This window comes from Eretmochelys imbricata, chromosome 25 (assembly GCF_965152235.1).
Source record: "Eretmochelys imbricata isolate rEreImb1 chromosome 25, rEreImb1.hap1, whole genome shotgun sequence".
Lineage (NCBI taxonomy): Eukaryota > Metazoa > Chordata > Testudines > Cheloniidae > Eretmochelys > Eretmochelys imbricata.
In genome coordinates this window covers 1,550,218-1,567,513 of record NC_135596.1, presented here as the reverse complement: position 1 = coordinate 1,567,513, position 17,296 = coordinate 1,550,218, and the positions used below count along the sequence as shown (strand labels likewise).

General features: G+C 50.5%; 1 protein-coding gene across 1 annotated transcript in view; it reads right to left on the bottom strand.

The window, feature by feature from the left end:
- The window catches only part of TMPRSS9 (transmembrane serine protease 9), a 40,970-nt gene extending 26,716 nt beyond the window's left edge, over positions 1-14,254 (bottom strand). The window contains exons 1-6 of the mRNA XM_077805450.1: positions 14,113-14,254; positions 12,539-12,666; positions 10,924-10,991; positions 10,148-10,359; positions 6,872-6,913; positions 6,220-6,333 (exon numbers count right to left, since the gene is read on the bottom strand). Coding sequence (XP_077661576.1) covers positions 6,220-6,333; positions 6,872-6,913; positions 10,148-10,359; positions 10,924-10,991; positions 12,539-12,666; positions 14,113-14,254 — 706 coding nt within the window. The remainder of the gene's footprint in view (positions 1-6,219; positions 6,334-6,871; positions 6,914-10,147; positions 10,360-10,923; positions 10,992-12,538; positions 12,667-14,112) is intronic.
- Positions 14,255-17,296: the final 3,042 nt, after the last annotated feature.

Below are 17,296 nucleotides of genomic sequence, written 5' to 3'. Positions count from 1 at the left end.
TGACTTGTACTGCCAAGAAACATGCCCATTCTATGGCTGATGCCCATCCAAATACCATGCCCTGGGGCGTAGAAGTTGCAGATCAGGATGCTTGATCCTGCCATTGTACTGAGTGAGAAGGTTGGGGGAATTCAGGATGGTGATCCGTGAATGGGATGACATGCACAGGAAATTGGGGAACTAGAAGTGGCTGGGCCAGAAGGGGGCAATCAGAATGACTGTGACTTTTTTTGTTGGATCTTGTGTGGCACCCACTGTAGTGGAGGGAAGGAGTAGTTGTTGAATTGGCCAGACCAGGAGAGAAGGAGAGCATTGCCCTGGGAGCTGTAACCGAGGGATCCCCTAGAGCAATACCTGGTGCACTGGTTTCTCTGAGAGGTGAATAGATCTCTGGTTGGGGTCTCCCATTGTGTGAAGATGTTGAGTAACACTTTATTGTTAAGTTCCCACTCGTGGTTGATTGCAAAGTGTCTGCTGAGTGAGTCTGTGAGTAGATTCTGTGTCCCCAGAAGACAGGCTGCGGATAGGGTGAGCTGATTGCTGATGCACCAGTTCTAGAGATTGACTGTTTTGCACGTAGAGCAGTGGATTTCACTCCTCCTTGTTTGTTGATGTAGAAAACAGTGGCAGTGTTGTCTGACATGATCAGGAAATTATGAGCGTGAATGAGTAGAAGGAAGAATTCACATGTCCTCATTACTGTTCAAAGTTCCAGAATATTGATGTATTTCCTGGATTCTTGAGATGTCCATGTCCCTTGTCATGTGGTCATCCATAGGGGTTCCCTAGCCTAGTAAGGACATGTTGGTGATAGTTTTGTCTGGGGATGAGGGAAGAAAGGGGACTCTCCTGCATTCATGATATGGGTCTGTCCACCACGGGAGGGAGGACAGTACCTTGGTTGGGACTGTCACCATGAGGTTCATAGAATGGTGGTTCAGTGATTATACGGACTGCAGCCATGTCTGAAGTCAACAAAGGTGAAACCTCACAAAGGGAACCACGTAAGTGCATGAGGCCATATGGCCAAGTAGAGTCAGACAAGTCTTGGCCATGATGTGAGCTATCATGTCACACATCTCCTGAACTCTGTCTGTGGGCAGGTATGCCTGTAGAGTTTAGGGTAGCCCTAATGAAGTCCAAAGATTGCGTGGGGTTGAGGATCAACTTTTTGACATTGACGCTGACTACCAGAGAAGAAAGGTTGAGTATCACAGAGGTTGATGTGTGGGTTTCCTGGTTGGGCCTGGTGGCTAGGAGCCAGTGCTCAAGGTATGCAAAAACAAGGAGATAATAACATCTGATATGACCTGCTACTATGAAAAATAATTTGGTGATGACTCTGGAAGAGGTAGCTATTCCAAAGGGTAGTACTCTCTATTGGAATCCTCTTTGGACTCCCCCTTCAGGTAGTTGAAGGCATAGGCTCCAACTCCATGGGTGCTCCAGGGCTGGAGCACCCACAGGGAAAAATTGGTGGGTGCTGTGCACGCATCGGCAGCCAAGATCCCTACCCCTCCCCAGCTCACCTCTGCCTCCGCTCCACCTCTGCCTCCACCTCCTTCCCGAGCGCTCTGTGTCCCCACTTTTCCCCCTAGCTCCCAGTGCTTCCCACTGCGAAACAGCTGTTTCATGGTGGCAAGCACTGGGAGGGAGGGGGAACACGGTGTGCTCGGGGAAGAGGTGGGGCTGGGGCGGGGATTTGGGGAAGGAGTCCAATAGGGGCAGGGAGGGGGAAGAGTTGAGGGGGACTATGGGGAAGGGGTTGGATGGGGGTGGGGCAGGGCTGGAGTCTGGGCAGGGCCAGGGGCGGGTCAAGCATCCACCAGCGCCAGGAAAAGTTAGCGCCTATGGTGGAAGGCTGCTATCAAATCCCCCCTCATCCTCTTCTGCAGACTAAAGAACTGTGATGTGTTAGGCTCAGTGGTTGGAGCTCTCAAGCTCACATAAAAAATACCTCTTTGCTTGTGGCTGGGTTTGAGATGTTGAAGCCTGATAGAGGGGCCTGGGGAAGCTAGACCTTTGGACTTTTTGTCAAGTGCATGGAGGTTCCTAGGGTCTCTGCTGGTAAAAGAGGTCTCTGCTGGAGACCTGTATCTCAGTGTGGACTACTGGTGGTGGAAGTTTCGTTTTGGTGCAGGTGTTTAGATGCCCGAAGAGTAAAGGATAGCTCTGGAGAATTTTAGGGTATGTAGAGACTCATCTGTCTTCTGGTTGAAGAGTTGGTACTCATCAAAAGGAAGGTCCTCGATGGTGTTCTGGACCTCCCTACAAAACCAGATGCATGAAGCCAAGACTCTCTTTTCATCAGCCATGCCCTGGAGGAAGTATCAGCCACATCCACTGTGGATTGGAGGTCAGTTCTGGCTATTTACTTTCCTTCCTCGACAAGGGCCTGAAAGCTGGCACAGTCTTGCTGCGGAAGACTGTTAGCAAAGTCCTTGCACTCACTGTAATTCAGGAAGTCATATTTAGCCAGCAGTGCTTGATAATTGGCTGTCATAAATTGCAAACTGGAGGAAGAGAAAACTTTTCTCCCTAGGAGATCTAGATGCTTCCTTTCCTTATCCACAGGCGCGGATCAAGGGTTTTGTTGTTTAGCCCTCTCTGCGGCAGCTGAACGACCAGAGAGTTCAGGAGCTGGGTGGGAGAATAGGAATTCTGAGCCTTTAGCTGGGACTTAGTAACGTCTCTCCACTCCTTTAGTGGTGACAATACATGTAGTGGGGGCTGCCGCACAGTCCTGGCTAGCTCCAGTATGGCTTCGTTGACTGGCATTGCTCTTCTCATCAGTCCCAAAGTGTGGAGAATGTCCAGAAGCTTAAGCTGGGAGTCTTGGATCTCTTCCAGTGGGATCTGGCATTCCCCCATGACTCTCCGTAAAAGATCTTGACAAAGTCTGAAGTCATCTGGTGGAGAAGAGAATGATGCAGTAAAAGCTTTGTTCAGCGATGAGGATGGAAATCTAGCCAGCTCCAGCAGAACCAACAGAACTGGCGTATAAAATCCTTCCTATGCCATCGGATTCAGGGACATCCTTGGTGGGCCCCGTGGGGAAAGCAGGTGGCAATTCCCTCGTGGATCAGGTAGGCTTTGAAGGAGGAAACTGACCCCAGGTCACCCCATATGACCAATAGGCAGGATCAACTGGAGCTTTCAGGGCTTCCCACAGCATGGTGGCTCTGGGGAGGGTGAGGATGCTCCCATGGGCGTCAGTGCACGTGGTGGTATCTTGGAGAGTCAAAGGAAAGGTGGGTCTTCCCCAGGGTCTGATTCATTGGAAGAGGAAAAGGCAGACTCCAGTTACAACGGCAGTGTACCATCGGAGTCGAGGGAGAGATGTATAGCACATGCAAGGGAGTGATAGACCCTGCTCCACAGGTATGTCTCGCAGCAGGGACATGAGTTCCCTGTGGGTGAAGGGACCTGATGGAGGAGCCGACTCTGAATCCAGTAAGGCGAAGACATCTTAGGGTGTAGCCATAGATCCATATCTCATGAGTATAAGGAGCACTCTCTTACTACAAGCCATCAGGAACAGTATCCCCTATAATGTCATGGCAAACCTGGTGGCTGAACTTTGTGACTTTGTCTTCACCCACAACTATTTCATATTTGGGGACAATGTATACCTTCAAGTCAGTGGCACTGCTATGGGTACCTGCATGGCCCCACAGTATGCCAACATTTTTATGGCTGACTTAGAACAACGCTTCCTCAGCTCTCGTCCCCTAATGCCCCTACTCTACTTGCGCTACATTGATGACATCTTCATCATCTGGACCCATGGAAAAGAAGCCCTTGAGAATTCCACCATGATTTCAACAATTTCCATCAACCTCAGCCTGGACCAGTCCACACAAGAGATCCACTTCCTGGACACTACAGTGCTAATAAGTGATGGTCACATAAACACCACCCTATACCAGAAACCTACTGACCACTATGTCTACCTACATGCCTCCAGCTTTCATCCAGACCACACCACACGATCCATTGTCTACAGCCAAGCTCTACGGTACAACCACATTTGCTCCAACCCCTCAGACAGAGACAAACACCTACACGATCTCTATCAAGTGTTCTTACAACTACAATATCAACCTGCTGAAGTGAAGAAACAGATTGACAGAGCCAGAAGAGTACCCAGAAGTCACCTACTCCAGGACAGGCCCAACAAAGAAAATAACAGAACGCCACTAGCCGTCACCTTCAGCCCCCAACTAAAACGTCCCCAACGCATCATCAAGGATCTACAACCTATCCTGAAGGACGACCCATCACTCTCACAGATCTTGGGAGACAGGCCAGTCCTTGCCTACAGACAGCCCCCCAACCACTTTCCATTGATGAAGTAGTGAACCAATTAATACATTTTCACTGCTCATCTTAAGCAGTGCAAGGCAGTATATTCCTGAGGTACAAGGCTGGGAGCTGAGGGGATTTGTCTGGTGCCTTTCTCTGTGTGATTCGTGAGTGGCTCTGGGAGCATTCATGCAACCTAGCTGGGTGTGCGTCTCCACAGGCTGTTGTGCTGAGTGATAAGAGCATCTGGAAGGGTTTGCTGCTTGTCACTAGCAAAACTTGTGAGACAGCTCAGGCTGGAGAGATAAGGGGGCACAGTAGTCCCACAGTCGCAGGCTGTCTCCAGGGATCCCATCACATAGAGTCCCCCTTTTAACTCGTTCCCAAAGGATGGCACCTTCTGAGTCGTGTGCAGCTCAGCACTTGTTGGGTTTCCTCACCCTTAGTTTAAAAAGTCCTCTACAACCTTTTTAATTTTACATGCCAGCAATCTGGTTCTGTTTTGATTTAGGTGGAGCCCATCCTTCCTGTAAAGATTCCTCCTTTCCCCAAAGGTTCCCCAGTTCCCAATAAATCCCTCTTCACAACACCATCATCTCATCCATGAGACTCTGCAGTTCTGCCTGTCTAACTGGCACTGTGTGTGGAACTGGAAGCATTTAGAGAATGCTACCACGGAGGTCTTGAACTTTAAATCTCTTATCTAGCGGTCTAATATTGTCCTTCAGGACTGCTCTCCTGCCTTTCCGTATGTCGGCGTCTCCCCAGTACGGCACATAAGTCTGTCTAGATGTCTCATGAGCTCCACAAACTTCATACCCAGCAGACAATTCGCCCTGTAGTTCTCCTAGTCATCGCAAAACCAGCTATCTATTTTTCTAACAACTGAATCCCACATTGCTATTACCTGGCTCTTCCTAGTACTGGGGTTCACCAGACGGGTGTCCTCAGTGTGAGAGGACAGCACAACATCATCAGGAAGGAGGGTCCCAACTATGGGATTGTTTCCCTCTGTCTCAAGCTAATATTCTTCTTCTGCAAGACTTTCTCTCTCCTCAACAGCACAGAGGTTGCCAGACTGGGGGTGGGACCAACTCTGCTGTGTCCTGAAAGTCTCCCTTAGCTCCTCCAGTTCAGCCACTCTGGTCTCAAGAGCCTGTACTGTGTCTCTGAGGTCAGAAGCTCCTTGCATTAAGTGCACACACACGCAAGGCAGGTAACTGTACATAAACTGGATAACCCCACTCTGCTGCTGGACTTCTACCTGCGTTCTTTTGCAGAATTCTCTGAATGAATCACTATCTGTGAACTTGCTGCCCTAATTAGTCAGTCATTGTGTTTGTAATGACCGTCAGCCCCAGCGAAGGACGCTGGGTGACCTCTGGAGATGGGCTTGGTTAACAAGCCCTAGAGTAGAGACAGCGTGGGTACTATCTTGACCAGTATCCTGTAACACTGCCTGCCAGAGTGCATCAGCCCTTCCTGGAGGGGCCACCTCTGGGCTCAGACGTGCATTCACGCTCCATGGCTCCCTGCTGACACTGCCAACAAGGGCCCAAAATGCTAGTGGGCCGGGTGGTGTTTGTGCTGGGGACACAGGGAGCTGGGCCATCTATATGAATGTTGGTGAAAGACAACAGTGGGGCATGGATTCTCCTTGTGCTCTGCCTGCAACTGCCCTTGGCCTGCCAGGCCTCTGCCCTTAGCACCTGGAGACAGTATAGGCTACAAACGATCCACTCATCAACTGCTTCAAAGCAGCTTCCTCCAAGGAGGAACAGTTAGTAAGTCCTCTTAATTAGACAGCAAGTCCATATCTCCCCAGGAATGCTGGTCCACTATCAGCCTCCCAAACACATGTCCGACTGGCCATGTGTGCCCCCAGCAGATACAACCCCAGTGCGAGAGACCTACCGCAACCTGCCTCATCAGAGCCGTCGGAGCAGTCGACTCGGCCGTCACACTCAGGATTCTCTTTCCACACACACTGGCTGTTCTGACAAGTAAATACATTTCCAGGGCAACTGCCTGAAGGAACAGGAAGGTGGTGGTTAACCTGGCCCCTTCACACTCTACAGTCTTCCAGAGCTCCCGACCAGAAAGGGGACTGCCGATCCAGAGCCTCCCCGTGCAGGGACCCATCCCCTGGTGCCGGACTCATTCTAAGCTTGTTCTGCAGAGAACAAAGACTGGAGCTGGTGTCAGAGGCTGGGCGCATCCCCAAATGGATGATGAGAAAGTCCAGGACTGGACCCTCATGGAGAAAAGAGAGAAAGTGTCTCTGAGCAAACTGGCTTCCCAGCCCTTCCACATTGCTAATGTTAACTACATAAAACGTCCATCCCCAACCTCTTCCCCAGTATCCACAGGAGACATTGTACCAACACAAGCAGGTGTGAACCCCACTGAGGCTGAAAGGAGCAGCTGTTACACCAGGGCTGCCCTTTGCCTATTATCAGCCTGTTGTGATTGCAGGTGCATTTTGGTAGCTCAATCAGGCCTGGGTCTGTGCCAATACCCCGGAGCCACCCCATCCTCTGGGAAAGTTCAGACTTCAGATCCAGACCTGACTGGAACATCACAGTCAGATCCATCTCTGTGACAGGACCTGGGATCCCCTGGCTCAGGGACCAGAGGAAAGGAGAGGCACTGCTGTACTATGCATGGACATGACTTATGGATGGGTCAAGCCATGTTACAAATTCAGAACAAAGCTACAGCGTCGACAGCCTTCAGAGCTCCAACCTCCAGAGCAGAAGGGAGCAGGGGGTGGCTCTGCTAGCCCTCACTGTGAGCATGGCTGGATCCTCCTGGGTGATCCAGCTGGCATGGGCTAACCCTGGGAGGGTTCTACTCCTTTGGAGGATGCAGGCTTCTGGGTATGAGCAGGCAAGGCACTGATTCAGGGAGAACTCATACCTGATTTTAATCCAATTCCATACAGAAACGCCCCACTTGGCCCTGTAACACAATGGAGAGATGGGGAGGGTGAGAGGATGCAGTAATTCTAGGGTCACAGGTCCAGGTATCTTTCAGAATGGGGTTGGCGAATGGCAAAAGATGCTGGGAGGTAATATTGAGATGCTCATCCTTTTAGTTCTCACAAGTGTAGCAGCCACCATCCTGGCCACCTGGGCCTTCCAGCTCTGAATGCCTGAGTCTCCATGGATTGAGCTAAAGAACCAGGCTCTGCAGCTGGCAGCTCTAACAGACTTTTGTCCTCTGTGGATCAGACATGAGGGGCTCACAACAGACATTGACCAGTGGGTCACCAGCTCACCAGGGCAGCGTTGAGGAACTCTGACATCTTAGGGCGAGTCCAGTGACTTTCCATGGCTATTTTTCCAGTCAGTGACAGCCAAGAACTAACACCTCTCAGCCCTGAGCCTGGTGAGAGGGGCTTCCAGCTCCGACAGTAACTGGAGATGGTCTCACTGAGCACAGCCAGGTGTGCTCCAGCACATCCCATGTTTTCCTCTTCAGACACCCCCCAGGCCAGCGTGGGAAGCAGCAGAGGAGCAGTGAAAATACTGAAAGAAATCTTTTCTAGAAATCTTTCCAGGAGGCTGGAGGTCACCTGCAGCCAACCCCCAGCTGGGAGACATACTATTACACAGGGGAAAGCATGTTATACTTGCTATACTATAGTATACTTTTTGGCCACTAGGTGGTACTCGCTGTAACATCCTTTATTTAAACTCACAACAGCCATTGTTGACAATATATTAAGGGATCAAACAACTCAGGTGTATCAGTATATCATGGAAGCTCTGTAGCCAGTCGATATCTGGTACAGAAGCCTGACGTGCGAGTAGCAGCCCAGCAGCCTGTCATAGAATCACAGAATATCTGTGTTGGAAGGGACCTCAGGAGGTTCTAGTCCAACCCCCTGCTCAAAACAGGACCAACCCCAACTAAATCATCGCAGGCAGGGCTTTGTCAAGATGGGCTTAAAAAACCCCTAAGGACGGAGATTCCCACACCTCCCTAGGTTACCCATTCCAGTGCTTCACCACCCTCCTAGTGAAATAGTGTTTCCTAATATGCAAACTAGACCTCCCCCACTGCAACTTGAAACCATTGCTCCTTGTTCTGTCATCTGCCACAACTAAGAAAAGCCGAGTTCCATCCTCTTTGGAAACCTCCTTCAGGTAGTTGAAGGCTGCTATCAAATCCCCCCCTCACTCTTCTCTTCTGCAGACTAAATAAGCCCAGTTCCCTCATCCGCTCCTCGAAAGTCATGTGCCCCAGCCCCCTAATTATTTTTGTTGCCATCCGCTGGACTTTCTGCAACTTGTCCACATCCCTTCTGTAGTGGGGGAACCAAAACTGGACATAATACTCCAGGCGTGGCCTCACCAGTGCCGAATAGAGGGGACTAACCATTTCCCTCGATCTGCTGGCAATGCTCCTACTAATGCAGCCCAGTTGGCCTTCTTGGAAACAAGGGCACACTGCTGACTCATATCCAGCTTTTCATCCTCTGTAATTCCCAGGTCCTTTTCTGCAGAACTGCTGCTTAGCCAGTCGCTCCCCAGCCTGTCACGGTGCATGGGATTCTTCCTTCCTAAGTCCAGGACTCTGCACTTTTCCTTGATGAACCGCAGGTTTGTATAATTTTTGGTGGTGCCCAGAACGACCACAGGAGAGACCGGGGCAGCTGCCCCGGGTCCCATGCTTTGGGGGGCGGCTCTGCACTTCAGGAGGATGTGGGGTCCAGGGTGGCCTAGGCGGTCAGCAGGGGGCCCGGTGCTGGCAACAGTGAGTGACCTGGCCCCAGCCCACCCCACTCCAGTCCTCCCGACATCGCTCGGGGGAGGCGGTGGAAGCCCGAAAGAGGCGGGTGGAGACTTGGGGGAAGGGGTGGAATGGGGGTGGGGAGGGAATGGAGCAGGGTGAGCTGGGGCCGGGTCACTTTCTGCTGCAGGCGCCAGGCCCTCCACTAACCCTCCAGGTCTCCCTGGACCCCGCGTCCCCATGAAGCGAGGTGCCCCCCAAAACACGGGCCCTGAGGCGGTTGCCCCCGATTCGTCCTATGGACATTCTGGGCACCACCAAAAATTATACAAACCTGGCTCCGATGCTTGCTAGTCAATCCTTTGGAGCCTACCAGAGCTAGCATCTCCCTGTTCTGTGTCTGATGCATTTGTATATTGTGTGGCAAATTGCCAGTACAATTATGATGGGTCCCGCACTTCCTCTTCTTGGGTGGGGTTCGGGACACAGTTTCCTGCCCCTGAGCTCGGGTTTCTACTGTCCCAGTAGTAACCCAGAGAAGGGTAGTGGAGAGGGAGGGACCCAGGCCTGCCCTCTACTCCGGATCCCAGCCCAGGGGCCCAAGGGATAGTGGTAAAACACTTGAACCAGCGGTTCCTTCCCCTGGGCTACTTCCCTCTCTGCACTTAGGCCACAGCACCCAGCCACAGCACTTCTCCAAACTCTTCTCTGCTCCAACTCCTCCAAACTGCTCTCTGCTCCAACTCCTTCCCTTGTCTGATCGAAGCAGGGGGTTTCTATCAGGTGACAGGCTTCAGGTGCTGTAATTGGCTTCAGGTGCTTTTAATTAATCTATAGAAACCGTTCTTCCCTCTACAGGGAATAAGGCTTCTCCTCATCCTGGGACTTACAAATCTCTCCTAGATCACTCTCCTGCTGCCTTCTGGCCATGCTGTATCACAACGGCCATTGGGCAGGGAGATTGAATTGGGCTTTAAAAACCAAATTGAGATAAAGCTAAAGCTGAGGTGATTGTTTGTGGCTTTGCTAAGTGCAGCCCTTGCCTGTTATCAGCCTCTGCTCAGGTTACTTCTCTCTGGCAACAGGCCCTGCCTGAGGATGGAACCTTTCGTGCCTCTTGGCAGGGACAGGAGATGCTTACCTGTGAGTAAGGCCGAGGAGATGGTCCCATAGGTGGCCAGCGGGATGCCCTCCTCCCTCAGTGCTGCAGCCAGCCCATGTCTGAGGGTCTCTTCCTCCACACTGGCGCTTAAAGGCCAGGAAGCCTGCGGGCTGAATTGCAGCCGGAAATGGACAATCACACTGGAGTTCCCATTCCTGCTGGAGGAAAAGACTCACTGAGCACATTTCCTCACGATAGTACAAGGATGAGCTGTGATCACAGGCCTGTCCTCTCTCCACCCGCCCTTGGCCCCACACCACAGAGCTCCCCGGGGAGCCTGTGGGTAGATGCCAACCTATTTGCTCAGTAATAAAACGTCGGGGTTTCCACACTGATTCTGGTCTGGAGGGTTCAGAATGGGCCTGTCGCTTGCTTTACAAAGATTAATGAAAAAATACGCTAATTACAATTTTTATCAAAAATGTTACTGAAAATCTGATCTACAAAATTAACCACATATTTGTTTGACCAAAAAATTAAGTTTTTGTCAAAAAAATCATGACAACCATTTTAATCACATTTTTATAAGGATTAAACATACTCAACATTTTTTGAAGAAAAAAAAATCCCAGAGTTGGCAAAAGGCCACATTTTGACAAAAATAAATAAATCCTTTCCCCCGCCAAAAGAGAGCGACCAGAAGTCAATGCAGGCCAGACTCATGGAGCCGCAGTACTCCACGGCTGGCTGTAGGGAGCCACAGAGCAGCACACACTCACCTGTACTCCAGGACAGCACAGCCAACACAGCTCCCTTCCAATGGAGAGCCTTGGAAGCTGGTTAGAAACTACAAGGCAAAGAAGAGTGAGGCCGGCAAACACTGGCTCAGATTTTCTTTAAGCAAAAAGCCCTGGGGAGAAGAGACCAAGGCTCCAGAACCTTGGGGAGCTGTGTCTAAGAAGTGATTCTGAGCTCTGAGCCCGCTGTCCCCCATGCCCTGGGCAATTTAACCTCCTTGCCAGCTAGCTCCAGAGACGTGCTTTCACCAAGCTGTTTTTCCATTTGAAAGCCAGACTGTGCTGCATACGATAAGAGGAACCAGCCACGGGTGCCACCAGAAATGTTTCCCTGAAGAGAGATCCCTACTGCAGCTGCTGGTCCCAGTGTCTCGCTTGCCTTCCAGCATGGCCCATCCATGGGCAGTGTCTCTCCCCATCCCTGAGAAGGGACACAAGCTGCTGGAAGGAAGATGAAGCTGGATAGGCCCTCGGGGGAGCCGGCTCCATGGTAGCAGAAGAAGGAGCAGCGCTGACCTCCCCACTGCCCAGTGCTCACTCAGCTTTGGCCCTGCAGCCCCTCCATCGACAAACTGAGCAGCACTGTGACCCCTTGTGCATGGGGCTTGCAATGCCATTCACTCTATTTTGGCCCCACTGTCCCTCCAGGGCTGAGTGGACAGTGGGGTGGCCATTGCTAATGGCATGCAGCATGTGTAATGGGTACAGCTGTGGGTGCCACTGGAACCACCATCTCACGTGTCCTCAAAAGCTGGTCTGGCCTTAGCCAGCTGTTAGCCAAGTGTCCTTAGCTTTGAGTAGGGCATGTTCCACTCCTGCATCTGCTCCTGTCCTCAGTCTCTGTTTGCTTTTCTCTGTGCCATTTCCCTCCAATCTGTGCAGTTATGCAGAATGCCACGAGCATGGCAGAATCTCCATCCCCATTTCTCCCTGAGAATCACCCGCCTCCCTTTCTGCTGCCTCCCATCACCTCTCCTTTGCAGGGCAGGAACCCAAGAATGTTCCAGGTGGGTCAGGACATCACAGCCCACAATATCAGGAGGTCTGTCGAAGTCAGGCCCTGCCAGCCCTTTCCCACTTGCACATGATTGTTGAGCAGGTTGCCTGCTCACATGAAGCTGTGCTGTGTCACTTCTGCAGCCTCATGCATTTCCAGAGCATGAGACTCCAGTGGTTTTCAAAAGAGTCTCTGAAGTATGGACTCCTCTGCCACTATCACTCGTTGGGGCACCTCAGACAGATGCTCGTGGCAGGGGGCTCTCTGGGACCCCTGGCCAATGTCAGAGGAAAACCTCACTCCTTGCACCATTTTTCTTTTACTTCTAATATTCCCATGACCCCATGTCATGGCCACTGCATCCTTTGGACTGAGGAAATCAGGAGGGGGCTGTCTTTGGAACTCCAGGTGTCTCTTTAAACAACCACAGGAGCCAGTGCTGTGTGATGAGAGAGTCCCAGCCTCCCCTTCCAGGGGCTGCTTCCTGCTGAGATGGGGCCACAGCCATGCAATGCACAGGCATCTGGGACTTTCACTGCAAGCTGAGTGCTTAGCCCATTGGAGGTTCTGGTTACCCATGGAAGAATCCAGCCAACTCACCAGCCTTTGCAGAGCGGGGGTCAAAGTCCTGTAGTAGTCCGAGTTCTCCCTTTTTAAATTGCTGTCATATGCAATTCCTCTCACTTCCACGGTGTGCTCAAAGCTGAGCTCTTGTGCAGAGCAATAAGCTGCAGACAGAGGGCAAGAGTTCCACAAGGGAGACAAGCAAAGGGGACTTGGAAGCTGACAACGTCTAGGGGTCTGGACCAGCTTCTAGACTTTGGAAATCACCCATTTTAAAAAACAAGATTATCTGTCTCCCATCTTCCTGGTGCCTCTTTGATTTTGTGCTTCCTTACACATCTCCCCTGATCTCCCATTAGCATCCCGGAAGCTCCATGCAGACAAGAAGAGCAAAATGACAGAGATGGGATTCCCCATGTGTATATAAGAAGAGATTTTTGCCCTGACTCTTTATCTAATTTGAATGTCGAAAGTGTGGAGTTTTATTAGTTCTGGAGGAGCTCTCAGTGTTCAAGGCAGCAAAACATTAGCAGAGACTCTTGGTAATCCCAGCTATAGTCATGCAACAGGGTTTCATCCAACTGGACTGTGCTTAGCGATTGGAATAAACATATTGCTATTGGGATAAGCAGAAAGCAGAAAAAGAAACCAAGAAGTAGCCATTAAGATTTTATTTTCATCGCCCTAGAGCTGCTTTTCGTTTCCTGTAGGGGCAGGAAATAGTGGAGTCTGGACCCCTGCAACAATCTTGCACACAGTCCCAGGGTCACAGCTGGTCCCAATACAGCAAACCATCCCACAGCTGCAGCCCTGGGGCATGCTCACTGAGCACAGAACTTTGTGGGGTGATCAAGCCCTACTGAATGCGAGAGCATTGCAGTGAGCTCATCCACAACTCCAGTCTTGGGAATTAGCATCAAAAGGCCATGCAGAGGATGTGGCTTTGTGGCAGCATTTGAATGCAGAGGTGGGCTGGAAGGGGTCAGCTGGCAAAGGAGCAGAGGGAGGGAGTCCCAGGCTCAAGGGACAGCATCTCGAAGAGGGTGTGTAAAGGGCAGAGGGAGAGGAGAACCAAAGGACCATCTTGGGAGACGCCACCCTAGACGACGGGAGAAAGAATAGGAGGAAAAGAGAGTGAGACAGAGTCGTGGTGGTGTTGTGCAGGATCTTGAAGGTAGAGATGAGAGATTGAAAGGATACGTAAAGTGAGAGGAGGCCATACCCCCTCACAGAGGGGAGGGGAAGGGCATCACTGTTTGGTGTCCTCACCAGAAGACTTCCCCTATCTCCCTGCTTTTTCTTCTACCTCTCCTTGTGCTCCTGTGGTGGCAGCCATCCTTGGCCAGAGAGGACTGAGCGGGAGCTTACAAGTGCTTTGCTTTGCTGTTGAGAAACAGAAAGCTCTCTCCCATCCAGATCTCATGAGTTCAATGAATGTCTGGAAAAGCATCTAACTCCTGAGCTGAACCTAAACGGCCTGTCTTTTGAGGTTCACCTGCCATAGGAGAACAGGCCTGGGACACTTGAACTGACTGCCCAGCCTGTTGTTCACAGACAGTTTTTCCTTTGTAGCTTATAAACAGTAAGAGCGGATCCAACTGCAAACTTACCCATTATAATGCCCAGGGAAAGGAGAAGAGAGCCACCCACGAGTACAGTCGTGATGGTTACCTTACAGCAGGTGCTGTGTGCCGCCAATCTCACCCTCTCTATGTCTGCCGTTGGCTTTAGAGCTAGGTCCGTTTGGTCCATGCTTTCAAAACAACTCTACAGGTGACCTAGGTGTTTGAAAAGAAGGAGTGGGCATGTTGGGACAACATGCAAGAGCTCAGATACGTTCATGTCAAGAGGCCCAACACAGGTGTTACCAGCCAGGAAGAGCATCACACATGAGGTCCCAGCACTCATCACTTCCCCAGAACATGCGTCAGGTTATGAGTGAAGGGCTTTTTTACTAGATCAGGCTTACAGGGTCTGAGATAACAATCACTCTGGTCACCTCATTGGCCAGACACCAGTGGCCAGTACTGTCATTTCCCAATGCTGTTGCAGTGATTAGAGAGCTAGGATGGGAGACCCCTCGACACAACAAAACGCAGCCTGAATTTTCTCCCCAAACTCAAACTTGTGGGTAACTCCTTTGACCCATCACATTGTATTGGTATGTGCTCTGTGCTTTGGGTTCCAGTATGGATGGTAGGTGAATGGCTTCAACACCAAGCAAAAGCTCCTCTTGGATGCAATATTTCCAGACTGGCCGGAAAGTTCACGGCAACTCGTGCTGGGGAGGTTTCTAGATAGTTCAGCGATTGAATATAGTTCTGCTCAGAAACCACCTGTTTGGGTTATTCATTGCACCCTCCCTCCAAGAATTTGGAGGTTCACTGCTTGCTATAAGGAATCCCTCATGTTTTCAGCTGTGGAATTTCGGTTCCATCTCGTTACGTTCATGTTTTGGTCAGATCATTCCCTGAACAGGGCAATTATTGAGTGGTCCATCCCCTGTCATCCAGTCCCAGCTTCCGGCAGTCAGAGGCTCGGGACACCGAGAGCATGAGGCATCGTCCCTGATCATCTTGGCTAATAGCTACTGATGGACCTATCTGCCATGAACTTATCTAGTTCTTTTTTAAACACTGTTATAGTTTTGGCCTTCACAACATCCCCTGGCAATGAGTTCCACAGCCTGTATGTGTTGTATGAAAAAGTACTTCCTTAGGTTTGTTTTAAAGCTGATGCCTATTAATTTCATTGGGTGACCCCTGGGTCTTGTGTTATGGAAAGGAGTACATAACACGTCCTTATTCACTTTCTCCTCACCTGGCCTGATTGTATAGACCTGTCATATCCTCTACACTTTGTCATCTCTTTTCTAAGCTAGCTGAACAGTCCCAGTGTTTTTAATCTCTCCTCATTGCGAAGCTGTTCCAGACCCCTCATCATTTTTGTGGCCATTCTCTATACCTTTTCCGATTCTAATATATTTTTTGAGATAGGGATGACCAGAACTGCATGCAGTACTCCAGGTGTGGGCGTACCATGGATTTATACTTTTTGTCTTATTATCTATCCCTTTCCTAACGGTCCCTAACATTCTGTTCGCTTTTTTGACTGCCACTGCACATTGAGTGGATTTTTTCAGAGAACTATCCATGGTGACTCCAAGATCCAAATACTTTGCATTTATCAACATTGAATTTCATCTCTTCAATTGTATTTAAATAGTCCTGAGCAGTGTTCTAAAGCACAAGCCCTTGAGGGGGCCCAATCAGTCTTTCAGGTCATGTTTTCACTCCTGTTGACTTTCCATGTGGAGGTCCATGTGATGCCCAAAACATCCATAGGATGAATCTCGGGCAACCGCCCCAGGGCCCGCGCTTTGGGGGGCACCGCGCTTCATGGGGACGCGGGGTCCCGGGAAACCTGGAGGGTTAGTGGGGGGTCTGGCGCCTGCAGCAGCAAGTGACCCAGCCCCAGCTCACCCTGCTCCATTCCCTCCCCACCCCCATTCCACCCCTTCCCCCAAGTCTCCACCTGCCTCTTTCCGGCTTCCACCCCCTCCCCCAGCGATGTCGGGAGGACCGGAGCGGGGTGGGTTGGGACCAGGTCACTCACTGCTGCCAGCACCGGGCCCCCTGCTGACCACCTAGGCCACCCTGGACCCCACATCCTCCTGAAGTGCAGAGCCGCCCCCCCCCCCAAAGCATGGGACCCGGGGCAGTTGCCCCGGTCTCTCCTATGGACGTTCTGGGTACCACCGAAAATTATACAAACCTGGCAGCCACGGCTCTGGTGATGACTTTCCCCTGCAACCCCCCAGGCTGGCCTGGACCCCGTATTCCCCCTGAAGCATGGGGCCCCCCAAAGCGTGGTAAGCCCAAACTTTGGTGGAGCCGAGCCCAAGTTCCTAAATATTGATGGAGCATGGGCACCATGGGCCCATATAACTCACCGTCTATGCTAGCAAGGTGTCATGTACCCCTTATACACAGTAGGTTGCAGGGCTGCTACTAGTAGCCGGATTTGGACTGGCTACAGAGCTTTCATTATATCGAGATACACCAGAGATGTGTTTGCTATGAGATCCTTTAACGTACTGCAAACAATGGTTGTTGTGAGCTTAAGGTACCGTCTAGTGGCCAAACAGCACAATACAGTTTAACAGTCTATCGCTCCTCCCCCTTTGAGTAAACATACATCTATCTTTTGGGCTATGAATTTTTCGACATCTTGTGCATTTAGTCTTGAAAGAGTTGTCATTAACCAGGATCTCCGTCGTAGCCTCAGGACTTTTAGAGTAATGACTTTTAGCACTCTGCTGTGTCTGTTTAGAACTTGTGCTTCTAAGTTAGTTTCAGGTTTTTTCAAGTTCCTCCTGCCTTTTTGTCTACTGTTCACAATGCTCTGCTTTCTGTATAGCTGTGGGCAGATTTAAGTCTGTCTTTAATTGTAGTTGCTGTGAGAAACTTTTGTCTGTTAACTCAATAAACAGCCTGTCTCTGATATTTTCATGTTCTGCAGTCCCAAAATCACAGTTTTCAGCCAACGCATGCAGGGTTCTTATAAAACACTCAACATCTCCCCCTGCTTCTTCATTTCTCTGGTGAAAACATGCTCTTTCAGAAACCACTTTTTGCTGACATCTAAAATATGCATCAAACGTACTTTATGCATCTAACAAAGCAGAACCCTTTCACAATCATCTTTGTGACTGTCTTCAGTAAAGGTAAAAGATTTAAAAATACATTCTGCCTGCTTTCCCAAATAAATTAAAGAAGATATCTGAATATCGCC